Source organism: Hoplias malabaricus, chromosome 14, assembly GCF_029633855.1.
Source record: "Hoplias malabaricus isolate fHopMal1 chromosome 14, fHopMal1.hap1, whole genome shotgun sequence".
Classification (NCBI taxonomy): Eukaryota; Metazoa; Chordata; class Actinopteri; order Characiformes; family Erythrinidae; genus Hoplias; species Hoplias malabaricus.
Genome location: NC_089813.1, coordinates 29,741,085 through 29,763,995, shown reverse-complemented (window position 1 = coordinate 29,763,995; position 22,911 = coordinate 29,741,085). Strand labels below are relative to the sequence as shown.

The following is a 22,911-nucleotide window of genomic DNA, read 5'->3' as shown; positions in this document are numbered from 1 at the left end:
ATATTATACTGATAATAATTGTGTTGTTAAGTATTCTAAGCAAAATGTTCATGCAGATGTCCCAGGAAATGTATAATGTGTGTCCAATAGGTAACAGACACACCATATAACAATTGGATTTAGGTTACCCCCCTTTACATACACAGATGTTCAGTGGTGCACATACAGAATATATATCCTCTATAGTAAAGCCTAAAATTAAATGGGATACTCTTGAGCTTTTGCACATGAGTTGAATGTTACTATGATCAAGTATGGGCAAGTGGGGTGTAGAGTTTCCCAGCATTTGTCTATGTAGCAATGGAACAGTATGCTCATTCAGGGAGGAACTCCATCCAGTACTTTTGTGTTGAGTTAATGATCCAGAACTAATAATCAACATCAGTACCTGGCCTCAGCAATGCTTTCATGACTGAATGCCAACTAATTGTTAGAGCAATGTCCCAGTGTCTAGTAGTTTTAAACGAAGGGGGACATGTTCACTTTTAGTGGCAGTGTAGAAGAAATGCTGAATGAGCAGGTGTCCAAACGGTTATGGCCAATATAATATATGTGGCTGATCTGATCAGTCAAGAATTATATTTAAATCCAAATCTTATATTACAAATCTTCATGAAGTTAATGCATAACGTGAGCTTTAGGAAAGCACACTGGGAAGTGCATTACATTTGGTGGTTATAGATTATAAAATGGTACATCGGACAATAATCGCAATGAATATTTGGGTTAATCTATTTTTATTTCTGTGCAGGGTGCTCGTGGTAATGATGGTCTTCCTGGGCCTGCTGGTCCTCCTGTAAGTGCAGCCTTCAAAATACGATTATAAACTATTCACCATGCATCAAGTATAAACTGATATTTTGCAATGCAATATACAGTTAATTTTAAATATTTTTGGTTATTATGGTCTTTATAATGTTGATATCTAATTATTTAAATTATTAATACAATGTATTTGTTTGTGATATCGATAATATATTGTGTTTTTTAAAGTTGGTTTTCATCTAAACCTTATAGGGCCCTGTTGGTCCTGCTGGTGCTCCAGGTTTCCCAGGATCCCCTGGTGCCAAGGTCTGTTCTAACCTGTCAGCTACCTTTTGTTAACTCATCTGTTATAGGTTTTTAATTCTATGAATATTATTCTGTCTTTACTGGGTGAGTTCAAAAATAGCCTAAATGTTTACTTGGTAATCTTTATATTACAGGGTGAGGCAGGTCCCACTGGAGCTCGTGGACCTGAGGGACAACAAGGACCCCGTGGAGAGGCTGGTACACCTGGATCTCCTGGACCTGCTGGTGCCTCTGTTAGTAACAGAAATGTTTTTCCTCTTTTGAGAGTACATTTCAGCATTTTATAAAGCGAAATATTGAGTGAAATGATACATAAATTGATACATAACTCTCAAACAAAATGTCATTGAGAAAATACATTTTGCATAATAGCCTGAAATTTTCAAAAATGCACAGGAAAGTTGCCCATTACTGTAAAACTTCTCCTAAATATTCTGCTAAACGTTGTCATGTAGCTTCACATTGGTGTATTCATATTATTATTATATATCAGAATATATGTCAGGACCACAATACCATTATCAAAAACTGATTCCCTTATCATATGCAAAAGACGGAAAAATGTCTGGATACCATTGTTAACACTCTCCATCTCAGCAATAACACTGACATCAGCTGTATGCTTTGGGAACAGCTGATCCTTCAAAAACATTACACATACAAACTTGCATCACGTTAAACAATAACATTTTTCTTTTAGAATGTAACATAAACTTCACTGATATTATAGTTTAATTTTTTATTTATTTGCAAGGAACCACATATCTATGTTTCTCTTTGAGATAAACTTGTGCCAACCGATTTACACTGAACATATTTTTTTCACTACTCAATTGTCATGCTATTAATTGTAATTTATTTTTGTTGTTTTATAGGGTAACCCTGGTACTGATGGCATTCCTGGAGCCAAAGGATCTGCTGTGAGTATTTGTCCTTGTCTTCACTTTATCAAAACACAATTTGATTTTCTGACCAATTAAATGATTTAGAATTTTGTTTTTAAATAATTTAATTGTGTTAAATAAAAAAACTAAAATTACATTTTTTAAATTGTAATGATTTTTATAGACAGAATGCTGAAAATAGACTGCAGCTATCTTTTAATAATAACTTACCCAAAAACATGCTCAATTGTTGTTTTCACTTACAGGGTGCTCCTGGTATTGCTGGTGCCCCAGGTTTCCCAGGACCTCGTGGACCACCTGGACCTCAGGGAGCTACTGGACCCCTTGGGCCTAAGGGACAGAGTGTACGTGTTCATCACAATAGTCAATATATCCTTTGTTCATTTGTTTGGTGCATTGATCATTATCATTCTTGTTGTGATATAAAACACTTTGTATTTTAACAGGGAGACCCAGGTATCCCAGGATTTAAGGGTGAGGCTGGACCTAAAGGAGAACGTGTAAGTGACACATCAATATCTTAATTGTCATAGCTGTTACATTGTTGCCAGTTTCAGCCATTGTATCCACAACCTCCTTATGATCAACATTATCATTAGTAGCATTAGTTTCAGTTGCGTTGATCTGTTAGTAATTTTTGACTCTGGTTTTAGTGATCAGCACTCTAATATTTGATTTTTAACTACTTAATCTTCAACTGAACTAATTGTTGAAATTTAATAGTACTAATATGTAATGATATGCTAACAGGACATTTTATATTTAGGGTGTAGTAGGACCACAGGGAGCTCCAGGGCCATCTGGAGAGGAGGGCAAGAGGGGACCAAGAGGAGAACCTGGTGCTGCTGGCCCTCTAGGACCTCCTGGAGAGAGAGTGAGTCTAACATCTTACAAAAAAAGGGCCCACATTGTGGTAGAAATGCATGATGTAGTTTGTAAACACAACAAAAACCTCAAAATGTCCATTCTCTACCTATTCCACATGATCTTTTTATATAACTAAGCTGTCACAACTTCTCATTATATATTTATTGATGCACACATTTAATTACCCTATAAAAAGAAGAAGAAACACCTTTACTGATCCCCTAAGGGAAATTGCTTATCTGCATTTGACCCATCCATGGTAGTGAACACACAAACACACACTATTGAGCAATTCTTCACAAACACTAGGTACAGTGAACATGCACACAACCGGAGCATTAGGCTGGCAACCAAATTGGCAACCGGGGTTAGGTGCCTTGCTCAAGGGCACTTCTGCCGGTGTCCCTCCGGCCTCAAGCTCGCTTCTCTAACCTCAAGGCCACGGCTTCCCTTAAACAACAGTTTAGTTCTGCACCATTTACACTGTGGCTTTAAGAAGTGTTAAAGATCTGGGCTCATTTTTGACAAGGACCTTTATTTACTTTCACATAGGACAATTTGGGATATGTGTAACAGTTTGAATATTATGTACATATCTACATATCGATTATACATGTTGTCTCTATATATGTATTTTTCTAGGGAGCTCCAGGTAACCGCGGTTTCCCTGGTCAGGATGGTCTTGCTGGCGCTAAGGTGGGTAAAAACATAATAATCAAAAATGATATGCCATATTTTTAAACCAGCAACCATATAATATATATTTTGATTCAAACAGGGTGCTCCTGGTGACCGTGGTGTTCCTGGGTTGACTGGACCTAAAGGTGCTACTGGAGATCCAGGCCGTACTGGTGAACCTGGCCTTCCTGGTGCCAGAGTGAGTAGCTGGCAACACACACTTAAATTCAGTGGCTATGTTCAAAATCAGGTCCCTGCGCACTGAGAAAATTGAACATTATTGTGCACACAGCAAATTCTCCAGTGTTAAATCAACACTATTAGTGTTGACAAGTGTTACATTTATACACTAATAGTGATGATTTAATACTGATGATTTTGCTGTGTAGAGAAGAATATCCAGTGTACCCTTACAATCTCACACTGCACTTTGAACATGATCAAATAAAATAAAGAATAAAGCGTTTAATTTGTAAATGTATGTAAAATTTACAGTACATGGACATTTTTGTTGACACAAATTTGCATTCTTAATTGTGTAGTGTATAAATTATATATAAATGTATTGATGCAAGTACTGATGTATTTTCCCCTTAATTATTTCTGCTACATAGGGTCTTACTGGTCGCCCTGGAGATGCTGGACCCCAAGGAAAAGTTGGCCCATCTGTGAGTATCCCATATTTTTCAGATTTATCACATAGAGAGGGCTATTGTAAAATCTAAAGTGCTTATAGACAAAAACAGGTAGTAATTTGCAAACAACTCTGCTAAGATATTATTCCTTTGAATTATCTCTAAATTTTGTATTCTAACTTAAAGAAATACTAAATAGTGGAATATAGTCAGTAAAAAAACCCACATTTTTAGGATATTTACAATTGAGCATGGGCATTTATTTTACCCAAAATTGGGAAAATATAATTAATTCTATTGTAGCCAAGTATAATTGATTATAACATTATCAAAATTACATAAATGTTTACAGGACAGCTTATGAAATGTCAGTTTAGTGATGCACTAACATACTTAGTGGTATTGTTAGTTATAGGTCCACACATATATTAACTCATTCATAGGGTTTGGTACAAAGGGCTTGTTTTGAGTTTATCAACTTCTGAATCTCTTTTACCCACAACAGGGTGCTCCTGGTGAGGATGGTCGTCCTGGACCTCCTGGACCTCAGGGAGCTCGTGGTCAGCCTGGTGTGATGGGATTCCCTGGTCCCAAGGGTGCCAATGTAAGACCAAATGATTAAAACTACATAGACATTTTTCAGATACTTCCTAAGGTCAATTTGCTATGTTTATGTCTCATTACATTGGTGTATTTTTCATTTAGGGTGAGCCTGGCAAACCTGGAGAGAAAGGACTTGTTGGCAGCCCTGGCGTCAGAGTAAGTTGTCCTTATATGAACTTAGAGACTCTAAATATATTTAGGGTGAACTGTGGTGTGTAATTGGCCAGAATTGCTAAATAGAGATATAAATGACTGTCTGTCTCTTTTTAGGGTTTACCTGGTAAAGATGGTGAGACTGGGCCTTCTGGTCCTCCTGGCCCTGCTGTGAGTACTGCCTTATATCACTTTATGTATTTATACTTGACAAGAGAAATTTCCTATAATCTTAATCTCATCATATTCTGCATCACGTTATACATATATTCATACATTGCCGTCATTGCTTTGCAATGGTTGGCTGTACAGAAGAGTCACGCGTTCACCGTACTCATGGTGCTCTATGGGAGTAGATAAACTCAAACACACATTCACACCTACGGGCAATTTTAGAGTGACCAATCAACTTAACATGCATATCTTTGGACTGTGGGAGGAAAACGGGAAGTACCCGGAAGAAACCCACACAAGCACAGGAAGAACATGCAAACTCCACACAAAATGGCCCGGGTCAGGAATCGAACCCGAATCGTCTTGCTTTGAGGCGACAGATCTAACCATTACATATCATGTTATTTTCACATATTATTATCCATTATTATCACAGTGAAAATAGATATTGTATTGAATGGATTAAATTGATAATTAATAATATATCATTAAAAAAAGACAAATTCTATAATGGCCCTTAATTAGCCGGTAACATAGAAAACCATATTTATAAGTATTATTATAGTTTCAAAAGCCCAGTTTACTAAGACTATATTTAAGGATTATGCTGCAAAATATATCAATCTTAAAATCAAAACAGCCTGTTTACATTTATGAACATGATGACAACAACAAGCACAACATCCTGAAGATATTTTGGGACATTAGCTAAATTGCAATAGCATGTTTGACTTTTAAATAGAGTGGAATTGATAAGGAAATGTGTGCTCCCAAATATATTACAGCAGATATTAACTACTACTTTTTGCTATTTCAGGGACCTGCTGGAGAGAGAGGCGAGCAGGGACAGCCTGGTCCCCCTGGCTTCCAGGTACAATAACAAACACTGGTGTTAATAGGGAATGCCTTTAGTGGGTATACGATGATTGAGTATATGTGATTAGGGTGATTATCTCTGGTTGGTTTTGAAATTGCTTAAATGTAGCTTTGCTTTTGCTTCTTTACAGGGTCTACCAGGACCTGGTGGACCACCTGGAGAAAGTGGCAAACCTGGTGATCAGGTGAGAATTGATGAACTTGGCAGAGGTGGCAAAAATTAAAAGCAATAGTAGAAATCCGCTCTAGAATTTCATTCCAGCTGCCTGGCTTCTGTAATTTTCTCAAATCAGCCTCAGACATGTCAGGACAGTTGAAACTAAATTCTTGGATTTTTACTTTCTTGACCTGAATTTGCCACACCTGACCTTGGGTTGATGAACAAGCTAATAGTAATTATAATATTAACCGAGTATCATGACCTATTAATCATTTCTTCATTCTACAGGGTGTTCCAGGGGAGGGTGGTGCCCCTGGTGCTGTTGGGCCAAGAGTGAGTATTTTTAACCAAATTATAAAATACATTGAATAGATCATTGTGCCCTGTACTGTACTCTGCACCAGGAAGATGACTGTGTATTTGATCTGTGTCTGTTAGGGTGAGCGTGGTTTCCCTGGTGAGAGAGGAAGTGCTGGACCTCAGGGTCTTCAGGGACCAAGAGGACTTCCTGGAACTCCTGGAACTGATGGCCCCAAGGCAAGACCTTTAATTCAATTTTTCTCACTTTATTCACATTCTCTATAATAGATATTACATTGTAGCCCCTGGTCTGAATAGTTCAGTGATTTATTAAATTATTAATTCTCATGTAGTTTTCTATCTTGTTTTGTAGGGTGCGATAGGTCCAGCTGGTTCTGCTGGTGCTCAGGGTCCTCCTGGACTTCAGGGAATGCCTGGTGAGAGAGGAGCATCTGGAATTTCAGGACCTAAGGGTGACAGAGTAAGTAAACATTTCCTAACTGTATGATAGTTCTGTTGGATATGCTTTATTGTCTTATAGACAAATAATCTGATTAAGCTAAATATCTGTTTTTTGGTAGGGTGACACTGGAGAGAAAGGACCTGAGGGAGCTCCTGGAAAAGATGGTGGAAGAGTGAGTTCTAAACATTCCTATTTACCTGTTTTTTTAAAGTATCTGATCTTTAAATAAGAAATTTGCCTTATTATTCTGTCTATGTCCTTCTTGTGTTTTTCTAAAGGGTTTAACAGGCCCTATTGGCCCACCTGGTCCTTCTGGCCCCAATGGAGCTAAGGTGAGGCATAAATCAACCTATAAAATGTATAGTTTTTTAATATAGGTGAATAGTTAAAGAGTTTTGTAGATTTCTTGTCAAAACTTCACTGTCTCCTTCTCTCTCTCAGGGTGAAACTGGTGCTATTGGACCAAGTGGTGCTCCTGGAGCCCGTGGTGCTCCTGTAAGTTTGATTCTTTTTTTATTCAATGTAATGTTGTCATTATATCTATTGGTGTTTTTTTTTCCAAATCTCCATTATCTTATCTCATGTTGAAGTTTGTTTTTCTTGTATCTAAAGGGTGACCGTGGTGAGGTTGGACCTCCAGGGCCTGCTGGTTTTGCTGGACCCCCTGTGAGTAGAGCATATTCATGATTTTTATGATATTAATAATATTACATTAATATAATATTAAGTAACTAACAGAAATCATCACAAGTATTAATGAGCACTATGGTCTTTTCTCATAGGAGGTTATTTATTTTAGCATCATTAATTAAAAAGTATTTCACAATCATCAATAAAATGAATCAGTAGTTATCACATCATAGCATTATCTAAATCATGTTAAGGCAATTTTTAAATAGAGTAAAACTGAATTGCTTCACTGAGATAAACAGTGTCTAATTTATCACTTTTATTCAGAGGGGTTTCATTTCATATATAAACGAACAGGCTTTTTTACAAATGAAGGCAAATGATCTAGTACTTAACATTGTTAAAAATGCTCCCCAAACAATGCTATCCAAATATAGGATGGGCCCATTTAAAATTTCTTGTTTTTTGTGGTGTCATGAAAATCTGCACATTTACATGTCTGCCTTCTAAGCCTCGTTTAGCCCTGTCCAGTCAGGTTGAAGTTATAGGGAGTGTTTCATCCTGGACTGCACAATATAGGGTGGCCAATTAGTCATTTTAATACTAGTGTTAAAGTCACAGTATTAAAATTCACCTGATAAATAGAGTTTGAAAAATGTTGTTATTGCTCATATATGTTTTTGGTACATTGACACAAACATCATAAGTACACAGAGCTTATTGCTACTAAAGAAGAAATAATGTTAAATTATACCCCTTTTTTGTGCTTCTCCACAGGGCTCTGATGGCCAGCCTGGAATTAAGGGAGAGCAAGGAGAGTCAGGCCAGAAAGGAGATGCTGGAGCCCCTGGACCTCAAGGACCATCTGGAGCACCTGGCCCAGTTGTTAGTAGAATTTCTCAAAACTTATATAAGATCAGTAGTTGTGGGGACAATTAATATATTGTTCAGTATTTCTGTTAAGTGAAATCTGATTAATTTTCATCTGTAACACTATGACAACCTAATGTTTTTTTTGCTTAATTTTAGGGGCCAACTGGTGTTGCTGGACCTAAAGGAGCTCGTGGAGCACAGGGAGCCCCAGTGAGTTTTTTTACCCATATTGTCCTATTTTACCATTTTTTGGTAATGATAAGGCTCCATAGGTCAATGACTGAAATAGTGGCTGTACATTTAATGTGTTTAAGTTTTTGAATTTCATCTTACTGTTGGTGTTATTGTGTGCTATGTTCTAGGGTGCTACTGGTTTCCCAGGTGCTGCTGGAAGAGTTGGACCACCTGGCCCCAATGTAAGCCCTTTACTAAAAAATTAATGTCTTAATGTTTCCACCATTGGTTTATCAGCCATTACATGGTGTGGTAGAAGTATATTTCTTTCTTTTAGTTATAGTATATTTTAGTATAGTATAGAATTCAAATATATATACACATATAAAGTAAATATATTGTCCTATTTTCTTCTATCTATCCCTCATTTAGGGTAACCCTGGCCCTTCTGGTCCTGCTGGTCCATCTGGCAAAGATGGTCCTAAAGGAGTGCGTGGTGATGCAGGCCCTCCAGGTAGAGCAGGAGATGCTGGACTGAGAGGACCTGCTGGGCCACCTGGAGAGAAAGGAGAACCTGGAGAGGATGGTCCCCCTGTAAGATTTGTTTCTTAGTTATCTATTTCACTTTTGGTATTTAATCTCTGCAGACCAGAATTCCTACAGTCATGCTTTTCCTCTTTTTTAGGGTCCTGATGGTCCTTCTGGTCCTGCAGGTCTTGCTGGGCAGCGTGGTATTGTTGGTTTGCCTGGACAGCGTGGTGAGAGAGGTTTCCCAGGTCTTCCTGGACCTTCTGTGAGTTGTTTATCAAGCACCTGAGCTTTTATTGTATTATTTCTAAACTGTTTTTAAAGAGCATCCTTATAAGCATTAACCATTAACCATAACCATTATGAACACTAGTGGTTAGCATAGTCAAGCAATATAAATAAATGAGCCTAATCAACAGTGTATTTTTAACATTTCGTATATTTAGAACAAGTAAGTTCTGTTGTGCCCCATGATAAAGATAAAATCCTGTAACATTTTTAAATATTGCTCCTGCCTTTTCCACAAGGTCTGTTTTTGCTTAACAGCTTAGATCTGGGATATCTTGCAGATATGTTGAAGCATTATAGCCCATCCAGTCGACTTTGCTCAGCTGAAGCAGGCTTAGTGTAAACTACAATCACTTACTGTTTAGTTGGCGAAACAAAATCTTCTTATAAACTCTAAAGTATGTAGAGGAATACCAGAGGATTCTGAGAATGCAAGATCAATAGGTGTTTAAAAACATATTGTGTAGGCTAGCATAAGCCTGAAGATTTGTTTTACATTTTCTCATGTTTAAAATTATGTTGTTTTCATTTTAGATGTAGTGTTTTTGTCTACAAGGTTTTTCATATTTTGGTGTACCATAGAAAAAATAGTAACAAAAGCGATATAAAAAATCTTTATATATGGAAAAATCCATATTTCAAGATGTGGTTATATATATAATCCTTTAAACTGCACTCATAGTTTTCACTTATTAATCTTAAAACACAATATTTAATACCTATTATTAAAACTTGGATAAAATCTCTGAAACTATAGATGCAGATAGAAAAGTTAGAATATTGTAAAATATAACTCTCAGAACCTCGACCCTGAAATATCCTCAGATATTTTATATTCATTAAATGTAAATTGTTATGTTTCAAATCCTTGCTGTGAAAATCAGAAACTATTTAATTTCAAGTTTGAGTAATTTACTATTTAAACATTATATATACCTTTTATCATTCAATCTAATTAAGCACATGCCACCAAAATCATGGGGAAGACTGCTGATTTGATCGATGTCCAGAACATGATCATTAACATCCTCCACAAGGAGGGTAAGCCACAGAAGATCATTGCTTAAAAAGGATAGTGTGCTCTAGCAAATCATATGAATGGAAAGTTGGCTGTAAGGGGAAAATATGGTAGTAAATGGTGCATGAGCAATAGGGATAACAGCAGCCTGGAGAGGACTGTCAAGAAATGTGCAGTCAAGAACTCTGAAACGCTTCACAAGAAGTGGACTGAGGTTAGTGTCAGTACATCAAGAGCCAGAATGCACACCTCCAAGAAAAAGGGGTTACAACTGCATTTTTAATATCAAGCCATTCCTCAACCTTTAGAAGCGTCTTACCTGGTCCAAGGAGAAAAAGAACAAGACTGTTGCTCATTGTAAATGTAGGTCCTATTGTCTATATGAAGAAGAGGCATATAATCCAAGATGTCTGAAGTCCAGTGTGAAGTTTCTGCAGTCTGTGATGATCTGGGGTGCCATTTCATATGCTGGTGTTGGTCCACTATGTTTTATCAAGTCTAAAGTCAAAGCAACCATCTACAAGGAGATTTTTGAGTACTTCATGCTTCCACCTGCCAAATGGTTTGCTGGCCATGATATTAATGTGCTTGATACTGCAGTTGATTAGCCAACCAACTTTTCATTTGAACCCCATAGATTCTCTTTTATTTATTATAAAGAGGAAGATGAATAACACCTGACCCAGCAATTTAGACAAGCTGAAAAAAAAAGTAAATGGTACCAATTACATCCCAGCAGTGCACAAGCTGATTGTCTCCATGCCACATAACACTGAAGTAGATGTTAGTGGTAAAGAAACCCCAAACAAGATCTAAATTTATATAGGAACATACTTGTCAGAAGTTGGACATTTTTGTATTGTACATCTTTTTGTTTAATCTTATGAAATATTCTAATCATCTGATATATTGGATTTCTGATTTTCATGAGCTATAAGCCATACTGATCAAAAGTGAAAAACAAAAGGCTTGAAATATGTCACTTTATTTGTAATGAATATAAAATATAGGATTGTTTACATTTTTAAGCCCCATTTCCAGTCGGGATGCTGTGCTAAATGTAAATTAATAGCAGAATTCAATGATGTGCAAATAATAAAAACACTATATTTACTTGAAAAAAAGTACAAAGACGATATTTCAAATGATAAAATTTGATTGTTTTTTTTTTTTTTTTGCACAGGCAAATTTCACAAATTAAAAATAGTAAAGAACATTTCATCTACAGGACATAATACCAGTAAATTATTCAGAGAATTTTTATATGCAAAAGTTCAAAAACCAACACTGTCTGGCTGTTATCATCAGGTCCTCAGGTAGCACTGAATTGAAAACAGACACGTTTCTGTAGAGGAAATCATTGCAAGAGCTCAAAAATACTTTTGAAAAATATTGTCATCACTGCATCCACATTTTTCATCACTGCATTCACAAATGGACGTTTATATATATATATATTAATTAATTTTGGAAATCATTGAGGCCACATCCTATGCTAAACAAGATAGAGACCACTCAACTTTTTATAAGTACACAGTTCAAAACCAGCATTGTGATTTTATGTGGGTCCATTAGTGCACATCACAGGGGTGACTTGCACATCTGTGAAGGCACTGTTAATGCTGAACAACATATACAGGCTTGGAGCTCCATACTGCTATTCACACAGCATCTTTTTCAAGGAAGGCCTTATGTCAATAAGACAATGCCAAAACACATTCTGCATGAATTAAAATTTGTGTGGCTGCTTATTAAAACTTCAGGAACTGAAATAGTCCTTACCTGTTATTATCATTGAAAACATTTGGTGTATTATGAAACAAATAACAGTAAAACTGAGACTCTGAGCTGCTGAGTAGCTGAGATCTTATAACAAAACAAGCAAAAATGGAAATGGATCTTTTAAAACTAAAATAACGAGGCTCCTCTGTTCCTAAAGGTTTACAAAGAGTTGTGAAATGGAGAGGTAAATCATCATAATGGTAAACATGTCCCTGTTGGTGGCATAAAATTCAAAATGGACAATATTTTTCAAAAAACAATAAACTATATTGTTAACTTAATTTTCAACACTTAAAATGTCTTTGTACAATTTCCAATGAAACATAACATTTAAATTATTTGCACATGTGATGCACTTTATCATATAACATATTTGTGTACATTTTATGTGAGGACCATATTTTGATTGATGTATTTCTTAATAACTTTGCTGTTTTTTGTATTACAGGGTGAGCCTGGTAAACAGGGAGCTCCTGGTTCTGCTGGTGACCGTGGCCCCCCTGGCCCTGTTGGACCCCCTGGACTAACTGGACCTGCTGGTGAACCTGGACGTGAGGTAAGGAACTTATAAATTGGGCATGAGTGTAAACAAAATGGGAGAAATAGGACAATAAGAACTCATATTGGATTAATAGTGTTAACAGATTTTCAGTAAAAAGATTTCAATTTCCAAGAATAGCAATGTAAAACTACCTTTAAAATAAAGTAATATTTCATTAGATGCCCAACACTGGATGAAAAAAAACAAACAAACAAACAAGTAATATTAATACAAATTTAGTCTAGTAAGTGTAAAGGATTTGTTTACAATGTATATCTTAGTACAATGTATTCATCATCGAATAATTTCATGCTTAAAATCTCAGAAAAGGGAATGATATGTCGAAAGACATCTGTGATTTGTCTTAGTGTAACCCACTCTTTTCTTTTATGCATGTTTAGGGAACTCCTGGGTCTGATGGTCCTCCTGGCAGAGATGGTGCTACTGGGGTTAAGGTGAGGTTACAATCAAATAAAGTGACATGTTTACTTTGACTGATTCACAAACCATTTAGTTCAGCCAGAGAAATATACTACCACAACCCATACCTATTATTGTGTGATTTGCTGAATTATAATTTGATTTGATGCAACAAGGATGTTAGTATTACATTTAAGCTTATCGATTCAGGTACCACAATCTTGGACACCATGAAGTGGTTTCTGAAGATGTATTGATAAAAAAATAAGAGATTACATAATATTAATCAATGTGTCTCCTGTAGGGTGAACGTGGTAACACTGGTCCACTTGGTGCTCCTGGTGCTCCTGGTGCCCCTGGTGCTCCTGGCCCTGTTGGTCCTGTTGGCAAACAGGGAGACAGAGGAGAGTCTGTAAGTACTGTAAAGCCAGATACAGTGATATTGTTGGGCTTAGAGACTGCACTACAAACATTATGGCCCAAAAAAATATATAATCTATGCTAATTGTATATAATACTGGTATATTTTTAACAATAATCCTAAATTATCAGCTTGAGATGAAGTTTGGGGTTGCTTACCGAGTTAGGTTTAATTGCACCAGGGTTAATTTGCAGAGCAAGCACAGCACATTTTAATTGCACCATGGTAGCTTGAAGAGTGCGCATAGTGAGTTGTCTTCAGCCTGCAGTAGCAGAACACACAAAAAATGGTAGGTGGGTAAGCAATGTTATGCAAAAGATTTGGGGAAAACTTTCATTACCAGTGTGAGTGTACTTTGCCATATTAGAGCATCATACCAACCATCCTGCTGGATATTGAACATTGGTCTAGTGCTGTAAATTAAGCTAAAGACCCACCCCCCTCCATTGAAAATCAAGATTTATACCTTGCAAAGGTGAACCATGAGCTAAATAAGCAGCCAATGGCATACCTAAACATTTCCACATTAAAACAGCAGTGTTTCAAATAGGTTTCATATGTCATAATCCTAAGGAATCAATCCAGACAACAATTTTTTCCTAAATGAATTATTTTGATGTAGTAGGACTTTAATGGATCACCCAAAAGGGACTTTAGTGATCATATAGACCACTGACACTTTACAAGACTGAATGAATCTCATTCATGTGTGAATTTATTATTTTTTAATTCATTTTTAAAGACAAAATAATCAACAAAATATGTAAATAATCTTAATAATATTTTGAACTTAATGTGGGGTAGATGCCTGTTTCAAGGCTATAATAATAATCCTAATGTCCAGTGCATGAACAAATCATTTTGAGGCAATGAGTTTTCTGACTTTTTAGCAGTGTGTACATACATGTTATGTTATATTATATATGCTTCTGATATGCATATGGCGTTTTACGTTTATGGCAACACCACTCCTCCTGTTACAGTATGAATATTTCTTCAATATATAATGAACACTGCTGAAGATTCTGAAATGTATTTTGTTGGTGTAAGGAAGAGTCATTTTGAACAAAAAAACGGATGAATATAATAATATCCAAACTCTTTTCTGGATAACCTCTCCAACAATAAAGCAATAAAGAAAGTGCAGCAATAAAGAAAGCCTTCCTTTTTGTTTATATGGTGATAGGAATGATAGGACATGGTAGCACACAGAAAGCTCTGATTTTAGTCTGAATCATTTCACACTGCACAGCAAGAACATGCACTCTGCTGTAGTCGGATTTAAACCAGGAAAAAAGTCAGTGCCATTCGATTTCCATCCCAAAGACAGGATGACCACTAGGGGGCCAATGGAAAGAGAATAGTGTTCAGTGGTGTTTAATGCACATTTTTTTTCTTTTTTACACAAATAATTTCACTTGTGATATTACCTGGTGTACTGAAGCAATACCATTTACTTTTCATATCTTAACCCCAAAATTGCTTGTTTAAACAGCATATACCTATTTTTGCAATTGCTGTAATTGTTGCATGTTGTTTTATCTTTTTTTAGTTTCTGTATAGAAATTAAGTAACAAAATTACAATTACTAATATTTTAGGGCCCACAAGGACCTGCTGGACCTCCTGGACCTGCTGGAGCTAGAGGCATGGCTGTAAGTACTTGTTTCAAAGAACACATTACAGAACATTCTATAAATAATCATACATTGTACAGATATATTTAGTGCAAGCTGTCTAGAGGGCTGTTTTTTTTTCTGTGACAAAACATTAAATTTCTCTTTGCTACAGGGACCTCAAGGGCCACGTGGAGACAAGGGAGAGACTGGTGAGGCTGGAGAAAGAGGACAAAAGGGACACAGAGGATTCACTGGACTGCAGGGTCTTCCCGGACCTCCTGTGAGTTTCCACTTTAAAATACTTTACCTTTATGTGTTTTCTCTCAACACTGGTATATCTGGTAAAAAAAGTTCTCATAACGTTGGCTATTGATGTTTGGTGGATTCCTTTTTTCTTTTTCTTTTACAGGGCCCTTCAGGTGACCAGGGTGTTTCTGGACCTGCTGGACCTAGTGGAGCTAAAGTAAGATTCTCAGATTTGCCAGATCTGCTAATGCAGCTTGTGTAAACATTACTTGAAAATTATTATTATTATAAGACTTGCTAAGTTTAATATGATGGTATAGTAATAAAATCTTTAAATATAGGGACCCCCTGGACCAGTTGGTCCCGCTGGAAAGGATGGATCAAACGGTCAACCTGGACCCATTGGACCCCCTGGACCTCGTGGACGCTCTGGAGAGACTGGTCCTTCTGTAAGTTTAATTTTTAACTCCTTTAAAGCAACACCAGGTAGTATTTTTACCTTACATTTTTCACCTTATTTTTATTCTGGACTCAGCACTGCAGAAATGACAGTATGTAACTACTGGAGGTAGGCAAGACACCACCCCCAGGGTAGGCTATTGCTGTAAAAATTAATCACACTCAAGAGCTCAAGAGCAAAAATATATAATCTTACCTTTAACACAGGCTTGTTAGTAAGAGAAATTATGTAACGCTAAATTATGAGCTGTGGCGCTATGGTAAATTAATGCAATATAAAAAGTTTGATGACTAAAATCTAAAAGAAAACAAAATAAAACAGGCAGAGTTAACTAACTTTAATTTGCCATTATATAGGTTATAGCCCATTATGGTTTAAATTGAATTTTTTTAGAAATCATATCTAACACAAATTCATACACACAATGGTTATTTGGAGAAAACTATATATAAATATTGAAAAAAAATAACAGTGGTACATTTTGTCTGATGTCTGATATCAGTCTATGTCTTCTTTTTTGCTGTTGTCTTCCTCCTCTGTGGACTTTCTGTTTAGGGTCCTCCTGGTAACCCCGGACCCCCTGGTCCTCCTGGTCCTCCTGGCCCTGGCATTGACATGTCTGCATTCGCTGGACTATCTCAGACAGAAAAGGGTCCTGATCCTCTACGTTACATGCGTGCTGATGAGGCCTCTGCTTCTTTGAGGCAACATGATGTAGAGGTGGACGCAGCCATGAAATCCATCAACACACAGCTTGAAGACATTCGCAGCCCGGATGGCTCTCGCAAGAACCCTGCCCGCTCCTGCCGAGACCTCAAACTCTGCCATCCTGAGTGGAAGAGCGGTAAGAAACACAGAGAGAGAGAGAGAGAGAGAGAGAGAGAGAGAGAGAGAAAATGGGGTAGAAGAGAGTGGAAGTTTTGAAGGATAATTTTGCAGAAGATTTTATGAATTACTCAATACATTTCATGACATTGTGTATGGTATCTAGTGAGTTAGAAATGGAAGTAAATATGCTCAGAAATCAAAGTCATGTCATATATGATCAAATACATATCATTACCTACAAGCATAAAAAGTGTATGTCACACATCTCATAACTGTAGGTACCAATAGTGCCATGCCATGCTTATCATAATATGACCATGGTTCACAGGTGAATACTGGGTGGATCCTAACCTTGGGGCCTCTGCTGATGCTATCAAAGTGTTCTGCAACATGGAGACTGGAGAGTCTTGTGTGTATCCCAGCAACCCCACGATCCCACGCAAGAATTGGTGGAGCAGTAAAAGCAAGACAGCCAAGCATGTGTGGTTTGGAAGTAGCATGGGAGGTGGCTTCCATGTAAGTAGTACAGTGAACTCCATTGAAATATTTTTTTGTTTGCTAATGTGTACAGCACAGCAGCAATAAAGCATTCTCAGAAGAGGGCATAGTGCAGAACAATCAAAAGTAAACAGATCTTGAACATGTTTTAAATTTTTAATAAAAAGTGTCAGAATTATACTAAAAAAAATAAAACAAAAAACACCTCAGTGCTGAGCAATTGCAAATTAATTAATTCTGTGCCTAACCTTGTCAATGACATTTTTCTAAGATAATTACATGAAATTGTATTTAATAGAAATGGCACATCTTTACTTTCCAGTATGGGTACTGAAAAGGCCTTGAATGGCTTGACTGGTAACACTTTGAATTACAGCCTGCTAGTTACTGGGTAAGCACAGAGTAAGTACCTGGTAAGTAAGCCATAAGATAAAATAAGTACAGGGTAAGTAAAAGGTATGATACTAGAATTATGTGCTTATTACTGGGTATCTTGCAAACTCTTAAGCACTTACAAACACTTAAACACATAAACAAATAAGGCAAGTAACTATGTTCTGAATACATTGTACTTCTCAGCATAATTATAGATTATAAAGTTAAATTAAAAGTATGACAGTTTATGCAAGTGACTATTAATGTCATTTTTATAAATAAGGAATGCAGCTACTATTTTGCATTCACAGTATTTCTGAATGTAATTATAGATCCATATAGAACATGGAAGAAAACACTGCTGCATATTCTCTGCCATACCCATGGGTGCAGAAGAGAAACACCAGTTTCATCATTCATCATTAGTCAGCTATATAATGCCTATATAATGCATCAGTGCATATAGGTTAATATAGGCTAAACCGTGTAAAATATCTCAGAAATATGTGATGATGATTGGTGTGGTAAATCACGTCCTGAACCTAATGAGTACAAAACACCATGAAACTCTGCTAATGCCTGTAATGACCATGTCCTTCCCTGTATGTACACACCTGTAAATACTTTCATAAGTACATTCAGAACTACAGTGAATTCAGAATAGTAGCTGCATTCCTTATTTATTATTAAAAAAAAAAAACGACAGTAATTGTCACTTGCATAAACGGTCATACTTTTAATTCAATTTTATAATCTATATTTATGCTTAGAAGTACAATGGATTCAGAATGTATTTAACGCTAGAGTAGTTAGACACCCAGTAATTACCACATAATTAAAACATCATACCCTTTACTCTTATGGCTTATTTAACAGGTACTTACTTTGTATTTACGGTGTGCCTTATTTGTAAAATGTTTGTAAGATGCCCAATATTAACCACAAATTTATATTATCATACCCTTTACTTACTCAGTACTTATTTGATCTTATGTCTTATTTAACAGGTGCTTACTCTGTACTTACACAGTAATTAGCGGGCTGTAATTTAAAGTGTTACTCTAATGCCCTACAAATCCAGCATTTTTTTCTGATATTGGACCCATACTTAAATCCATTGAATCATGGATTCCATCCCTGTGGTTGATGTTGCGCCTGCTCTTCATTTACCTTTTCTTCAGAAACTCATATAATGATCAGAGCACATCTGCTAAAATTTGCCATCACCCACACATTTTCTGTACACCCACATAACATTGAAAAGAGCATAACTCTTCCTAAAACATTCACAAAAAATTGTGAATTAAACAGGCTTTCCATATAAAATAAATGCCCATAGAACTTGCTCAGTGTGCTGTTTTTGCTGTCTTGGCTCATGAACTTGACTTTATTAAAAAAGATCTGTCCTTGTTATAAATGTCCCATCAATTTTTCCTTTGTTTTAACAAATTATACTGATCTCAAATTATCTTCATAAAATTCTCTTTCAGTTTACCTATGCTGAGAATGGCCAGATGGCGAGTGCAGCCAGCATTCAGCTAAACTTCCTCAGATTGCTGTCTAGTGAAGCCTCACAGACCATCACCTACCACTGCAAGAACAGTGTGGCCTACATGGACCAGGACACTGGAAACCTGAAGAAGGCTCTCCTGCTGCAGGGCTCCAATGATATTGAAATCAGAGCAGAGGGCAACAGCCGATTCACATACGGAGTACTGGAGGATGGCTGCAAGGTGAGATTCACCAATGAACTAGTAGGAACACACAGACAGACACAATTTAATGCTTTATGCGTGCCATCGTCAAGGTCTATGCATGGACATTTATTTGTGAAAAAGGTCAGGAGAACAGAATAGTGAATAAATTGTTAGCTTAGTTTCAAGTAATGATTAATTTTGACATATCAGTAATGTTAAGGTACAGATTTAAATGTTTATAGTTATATTCACTGACATGACTTTTTCTTCTGAACTTTATAGAAGCACACAGGACAGTGGGGTAAGACTGTGATTGAGTACAAAACTCAGAAGACATCTAGACTGCCCATCGTGGACATTGCTCCCATGGACATCGGCGGACCTAACCAAGAGTTTGGAGTGGACATTGGACCAGTCTGCTTCTTGTAAAAAACAAAAAACAAAAAAAAATGTGGAACATGTAATAAGACATGAAAAGATATAAAATGATAAGCAATAGCTCCTTGAAGAAGCAATACACACTCCAAATAAGAAATATGGACGTAAAGGAAAAGGAAAGGAATTGAAAATTGAAAAATTGGTGAATGCTTTTTTTTCTCTAAAACACAAAAGTTGTGTTGTCCACGTTTAGTGCCCTGGAGATCAGCACTAAGCAGCACTGGCCCATGAGTCTCTCCCTCTGAAATCCAGCCATGTTTCCCCTCAAAGCCACAGTGAAGTCCTTCTTCCTGAACAGGAGCCTTGAGGAGGAAGAAAACAAGTGAGACTAAACGAGTAAGAGATGGAAAGTAAAGAAACATGGCTAGATGTCATCACATACGGCAAGTGTGGGTGGTGCTTTAGAGCTGGGTGCAGTATTGTTTGATACCACAAAAGCCCCTCCTAAGATCATCTTGAACAACACCCAGTCCCACTCTGCCCCTCCCTCTGCTTCCTGACTGTGATTCAGTAAAAGAAACATTGCATTCTGCTAGGTATTGTGAAATGTTCAAACTGAAAGGGTGGGAGTTAACATTTACTGTGTATAATAAAGAAAAATCTTGGTTCAGTTGTTGTAAAAGTCTGTTCTAAAACAGCCAGATCTATATATTTTCACAATTATATGTGTTTGTGTGTGGGCAAGCGTGTGTCTATGCACAATAACACATTTGTTTCGGGAAGTGCAGTTTTTCTTTTGTTTTTTTTTTAGTGTGCTAATTTTTTCCCTTTGACTGCCCATTTTAGGATTTGTTGGTCCCATTACAAAAGAGAACAAGTGAAATAAATTTGGACGATATTTCTGGTTTTGTTTATTTGTATTATCTTCATTTTTATATAAATAAGCTACCTCACAACAAAAAAGACCAAAGTTATAGTCCGGATGTGAACTCATCATCAGTAGATCAGGAGGATCTCAGAAAGAAGGACATGTCCTGGCTTGGTTCAGTACATCTTCAGAAGGTGCTATTAGTTTAAATCTGTCAGTCATTATTCCCTGAGTTCCCCACACTTTCTCCCTCCAGACCTCACCCAACTCACGCAGCCTGCTCTGAGGACACAGAACCCGCGCAATTATCAAAGGATGGAGGGGCTCCTTTGGAAGAGCCATAAATCAGTTACCATAGCAACCAGGCTTCCTGAGCAGGATGTGTGCATTTGCGTGAGGGTGTGTATATTTTTGTTATAATTAATATTATTATGATCTTTTTTTGTTTGTTCTCTATTTTTTTCCATCCTGGTTTTGTTACGATTTTAATTAATGTAAATTGGAAATAAAGGAAAAAACAAGGAATGTGAAGTCAAACTTAACTGAGTTTTTATTTAAGCAAATTTCACATTTAAATAAGCTATCTGCAATGTACATTTTTGTGGGTTTTAATTTCCAGTCAAAAAAAAAAAAAAAAACTAGATACATTTCACAGAAAATTACACAGAAATCCCAATGTTGTTTGTTTCAGTATTTAGTTTATCCACCTATGCTTTTATTTCAACTTCTATTCTCTTCCAAAGAAACCTGCAAGGATTATTTGCTAAACTACCAAAGTTTTTGAAGTGCATATTCTGCATGATCCAAGTAAACACATTTGGGATTTCAACCAGATCTGGGTTGCTATGAGTCCTTAATGACCTTAATGAAATTTGTAATTTTGAACAGTTACTTCATACTGAACTTTAATAATGAAAAAACAAATCATAATGGTGACACAGTAAAAGTTCAGACAGTCAGTAATTAGAAAAGTACCTTCTTTGGCAAACATGGCAGCTTGCAAAACAGCCAGCTAGGTATCTTCCCAGTCTTACTTTCCTTGCAGAATATGTTCAACTTCTCAAATATTAGTCCATCCTGCTTGGTAAAAGTTTTAAAGCTTGACCCACAATCTGAAATCATGTTCAAAGGGGTGTTCTGTGGAGTTGCATAAGTACAGTCACTTTAATAAAACAATAGGCAAGATATTTCAGTAGGCTAGTAGTCTATAAGAAAATGCTCTTAACAGGGGTATAAGCCAGAGTTGCATAGTCTAAATCCCTGTATAATTACCATATTTACCATACTTACGCTGAGAAGAATTTATATATATATATATATATATATATATATATATATATATATATATATATATATATTCCTTTCTTGCAACAGTCAAGTAAATAATAACTTTTAAATTGTATAATTCACCTGAAGAAAACAGACCCGCATATAGACTGATTATGTATATATATATATATATATATATATATATATATATATATATATATAAGCCTAATTATCAGGACAGGGGCAATAGGCAATTCAAAAGCTTAGCTTGACAACTGCAACTGCCATTTGTTCTGAAAATTCTGAGGATATAATAAGCTCAATGTTTACTTTATTAGACCACAGCACTTAATATCTGTCTTATTTAGGCTTTCATGTATATATTTATTTTGGTAACACTTTACAATAATGGTACATAAAATGGCATTAATAAATGTATTATTTCATGTGTAAGTAATCATTAATTCCTGCAGGTAAAACCTCATGAGTCATAAAAATGCATGAAGTAAGCATGCCTTAATACAGAATTACTGTATTAATTAATATAGTAATTAAGGTACAAATATCATCATGATACATGAGTTATTCATGGTGTTCATACAGATCTTCGTGGTACAATGCATAAGAGATACTTAGTTCACTCTCTGGTTATACAAATACCATGATACTGCTGTATGATGATGGTTTAGTAATGCTTAACAGTCTTGTTCTATTAGGTGTTGACTGGCCAGTCAGTGTTTACCAGCATTTATGTGATGACTACCATGAAGACCTGTATAAACATAATAAATAACTCATGTAACATGATGATATTTGTACCTTACTTATTACATGAATTAATACATTGCTCCTGCATTAAGGCATGCTTACTTACTTCATGCATATTCATGATGACACATGATGTGTTACCTGCAGGAATTAATGATTACTTACTCATGAAATAATGCATAATTTAATGCCATTTCATGTACCATTATTGTAAAGTGTTATCTTATTTTTTTTTTTTTACATTTGTTTCAATGTTAGTTCCATTACTAGTGTTTTAGGCTAGCTATTTCTGTCACTCTCAGAGCAAATAACTGAAATAGTCCGGGATGGGGGGCCTGCCTCCCCA

The 22,911-nt window shown here is 36.3% G+C and overlaps 1 protein-coding gene across 2 annotated transcripts in view; it reads left to right on the top strand.

Moving 5' to 3' along the window:
• col2a1a (collagen, type II, alpha 1a) overlaps window positions 1–21,034 on the top strand; it is a 30,569-nt gene extending 9,535 nt beyond the window's left edge. For both annotated transcript variants that reach the window (XM_066643303.1, XM_066643302.1), the window contains 38 exons: window positions 752–796; window positions 1,018–1,071; window positions 1,206–1,304; window positions 1,947–1,991; window positions 2,222–2,320; window positions 2,423–2,476; window positions 2,743–2,850; window positions 3,486–3,539; window positions 3,622–3,720; window positions 4,136–4,189; window positions 4,662–4,760; window positions 4,862–4,915; window positions 5,030–5,083; window positions 5,904–5,957; window positions 6,094–6,147; window positions 6,411–6,455; window positions 6,561–6,659; window positions 6,796–6,903; window positions 7,004–7,057; window positions 7,164–7,217; window positions 7,327–7,380; window positions 7,498–7,551; window positions 8,293–8,400; window positions 8,545–8,598; window positions 8,751–8,804; window positions 8,995–9,156; window positions 9,248–9,355; window positions 12,627–12,734; window positions 13,121–13,174; window positions 13,444–13,551; window positions 15,161–15,214; window positions 15,351–15,458; window positions 15,588–15,641; window positions 15,766–15,873; window positions 16,440–16,728; window positions 17,041–17,228; window positions 19,076–19,318; window positions 19,565–21,034. In XM_066643303.1, the coding sequence (XP_066499400.1) occupies window positions 752–796; window positions 1,018–1,071; window positions 1,206–1,304; window positions 1,947–1,991; window positions 2,222–2,320; window positions 2,423–2,476; window positions 2,743–2,850; window positions 3,486–3,539; window positions 3,622–3,720; window positions 4,136–4,189; window positions 4,662–4,760; window positions 4,862–4,915; window positions 5,030–5,083; window positions 5,904–5,957; window positions 6,094–6,147; window positions 6,411–6,455; window positions 6,561–6,659; window positions 6,796–6,903; window positions 7,004–7,057; window positions 7,164–7,217; window positions 7,327–7,380; window positions 7,498–7,551; window positions 8,293–8,400; window positions 8,545–8,598; window positions 8,751–8,804; window positions 8,995–9,156; window positions 9,248–9,355; window positions 12,627–12,734; window positions 13,121–13,174; window positions 13,444–13,551; window positions 15,161–15,214; window positions 15,351–15,458; window positions 15,588–15,641; window positions 15,766–15,873; window positions 16,440–16,728; window positions 17,041–17,228; window positions 19,076–19,318; window positions 19,565–19,711 (3,441 nt within the window). In that variant the 3' untranslated portion in view covers window positions 19,712–21,034. The remainder of the gene's footprint in view (window positions 1–751; window positions 797–1,017; window positions 1,072–1,205; window positions 1,305–1,946; window positions 1,992–2,221; window positions 2,321–2,422; window positions 2,477–2,742; window positions 2,851–3,485; window positions 3,540–3,621; window positions 3,721–4,135; window positions 4,190–4,661; window positions 4,761–4,861; window positions 4,916–5,029; window positions 5,084–5,903; window positions 5,958–6,093; window positions 6,148–6,410; window positions 6,456–6,560; window positions 6,660–6,795; window positions 6,904–7,003; window positions 7,058–7,163; window positions 7,218–7,326; window positions 7,381–7,497; window positions 7,552–8,292; window positions 8,401–8,544; window positions 8,599–8,750; window positions 8,805–8,994; window positions 9,157–9,247; window positions 9,356–12,626; window positions 12,735–13,120; window positions 13,175–13,443; window positions 13,552–15,160; window positions 15,215–15,350; window positions 15,459–15,587; window positions 15,642–15,765; window positions 15,874–16,439; window positions 16,729–17,040; window positions 17,229–19,075; window positions 19,319–19,564) is intronic.
• The last annotated feature ends 1,877 nt before the right edge of the window (window positions 21,035–22,911 follow it).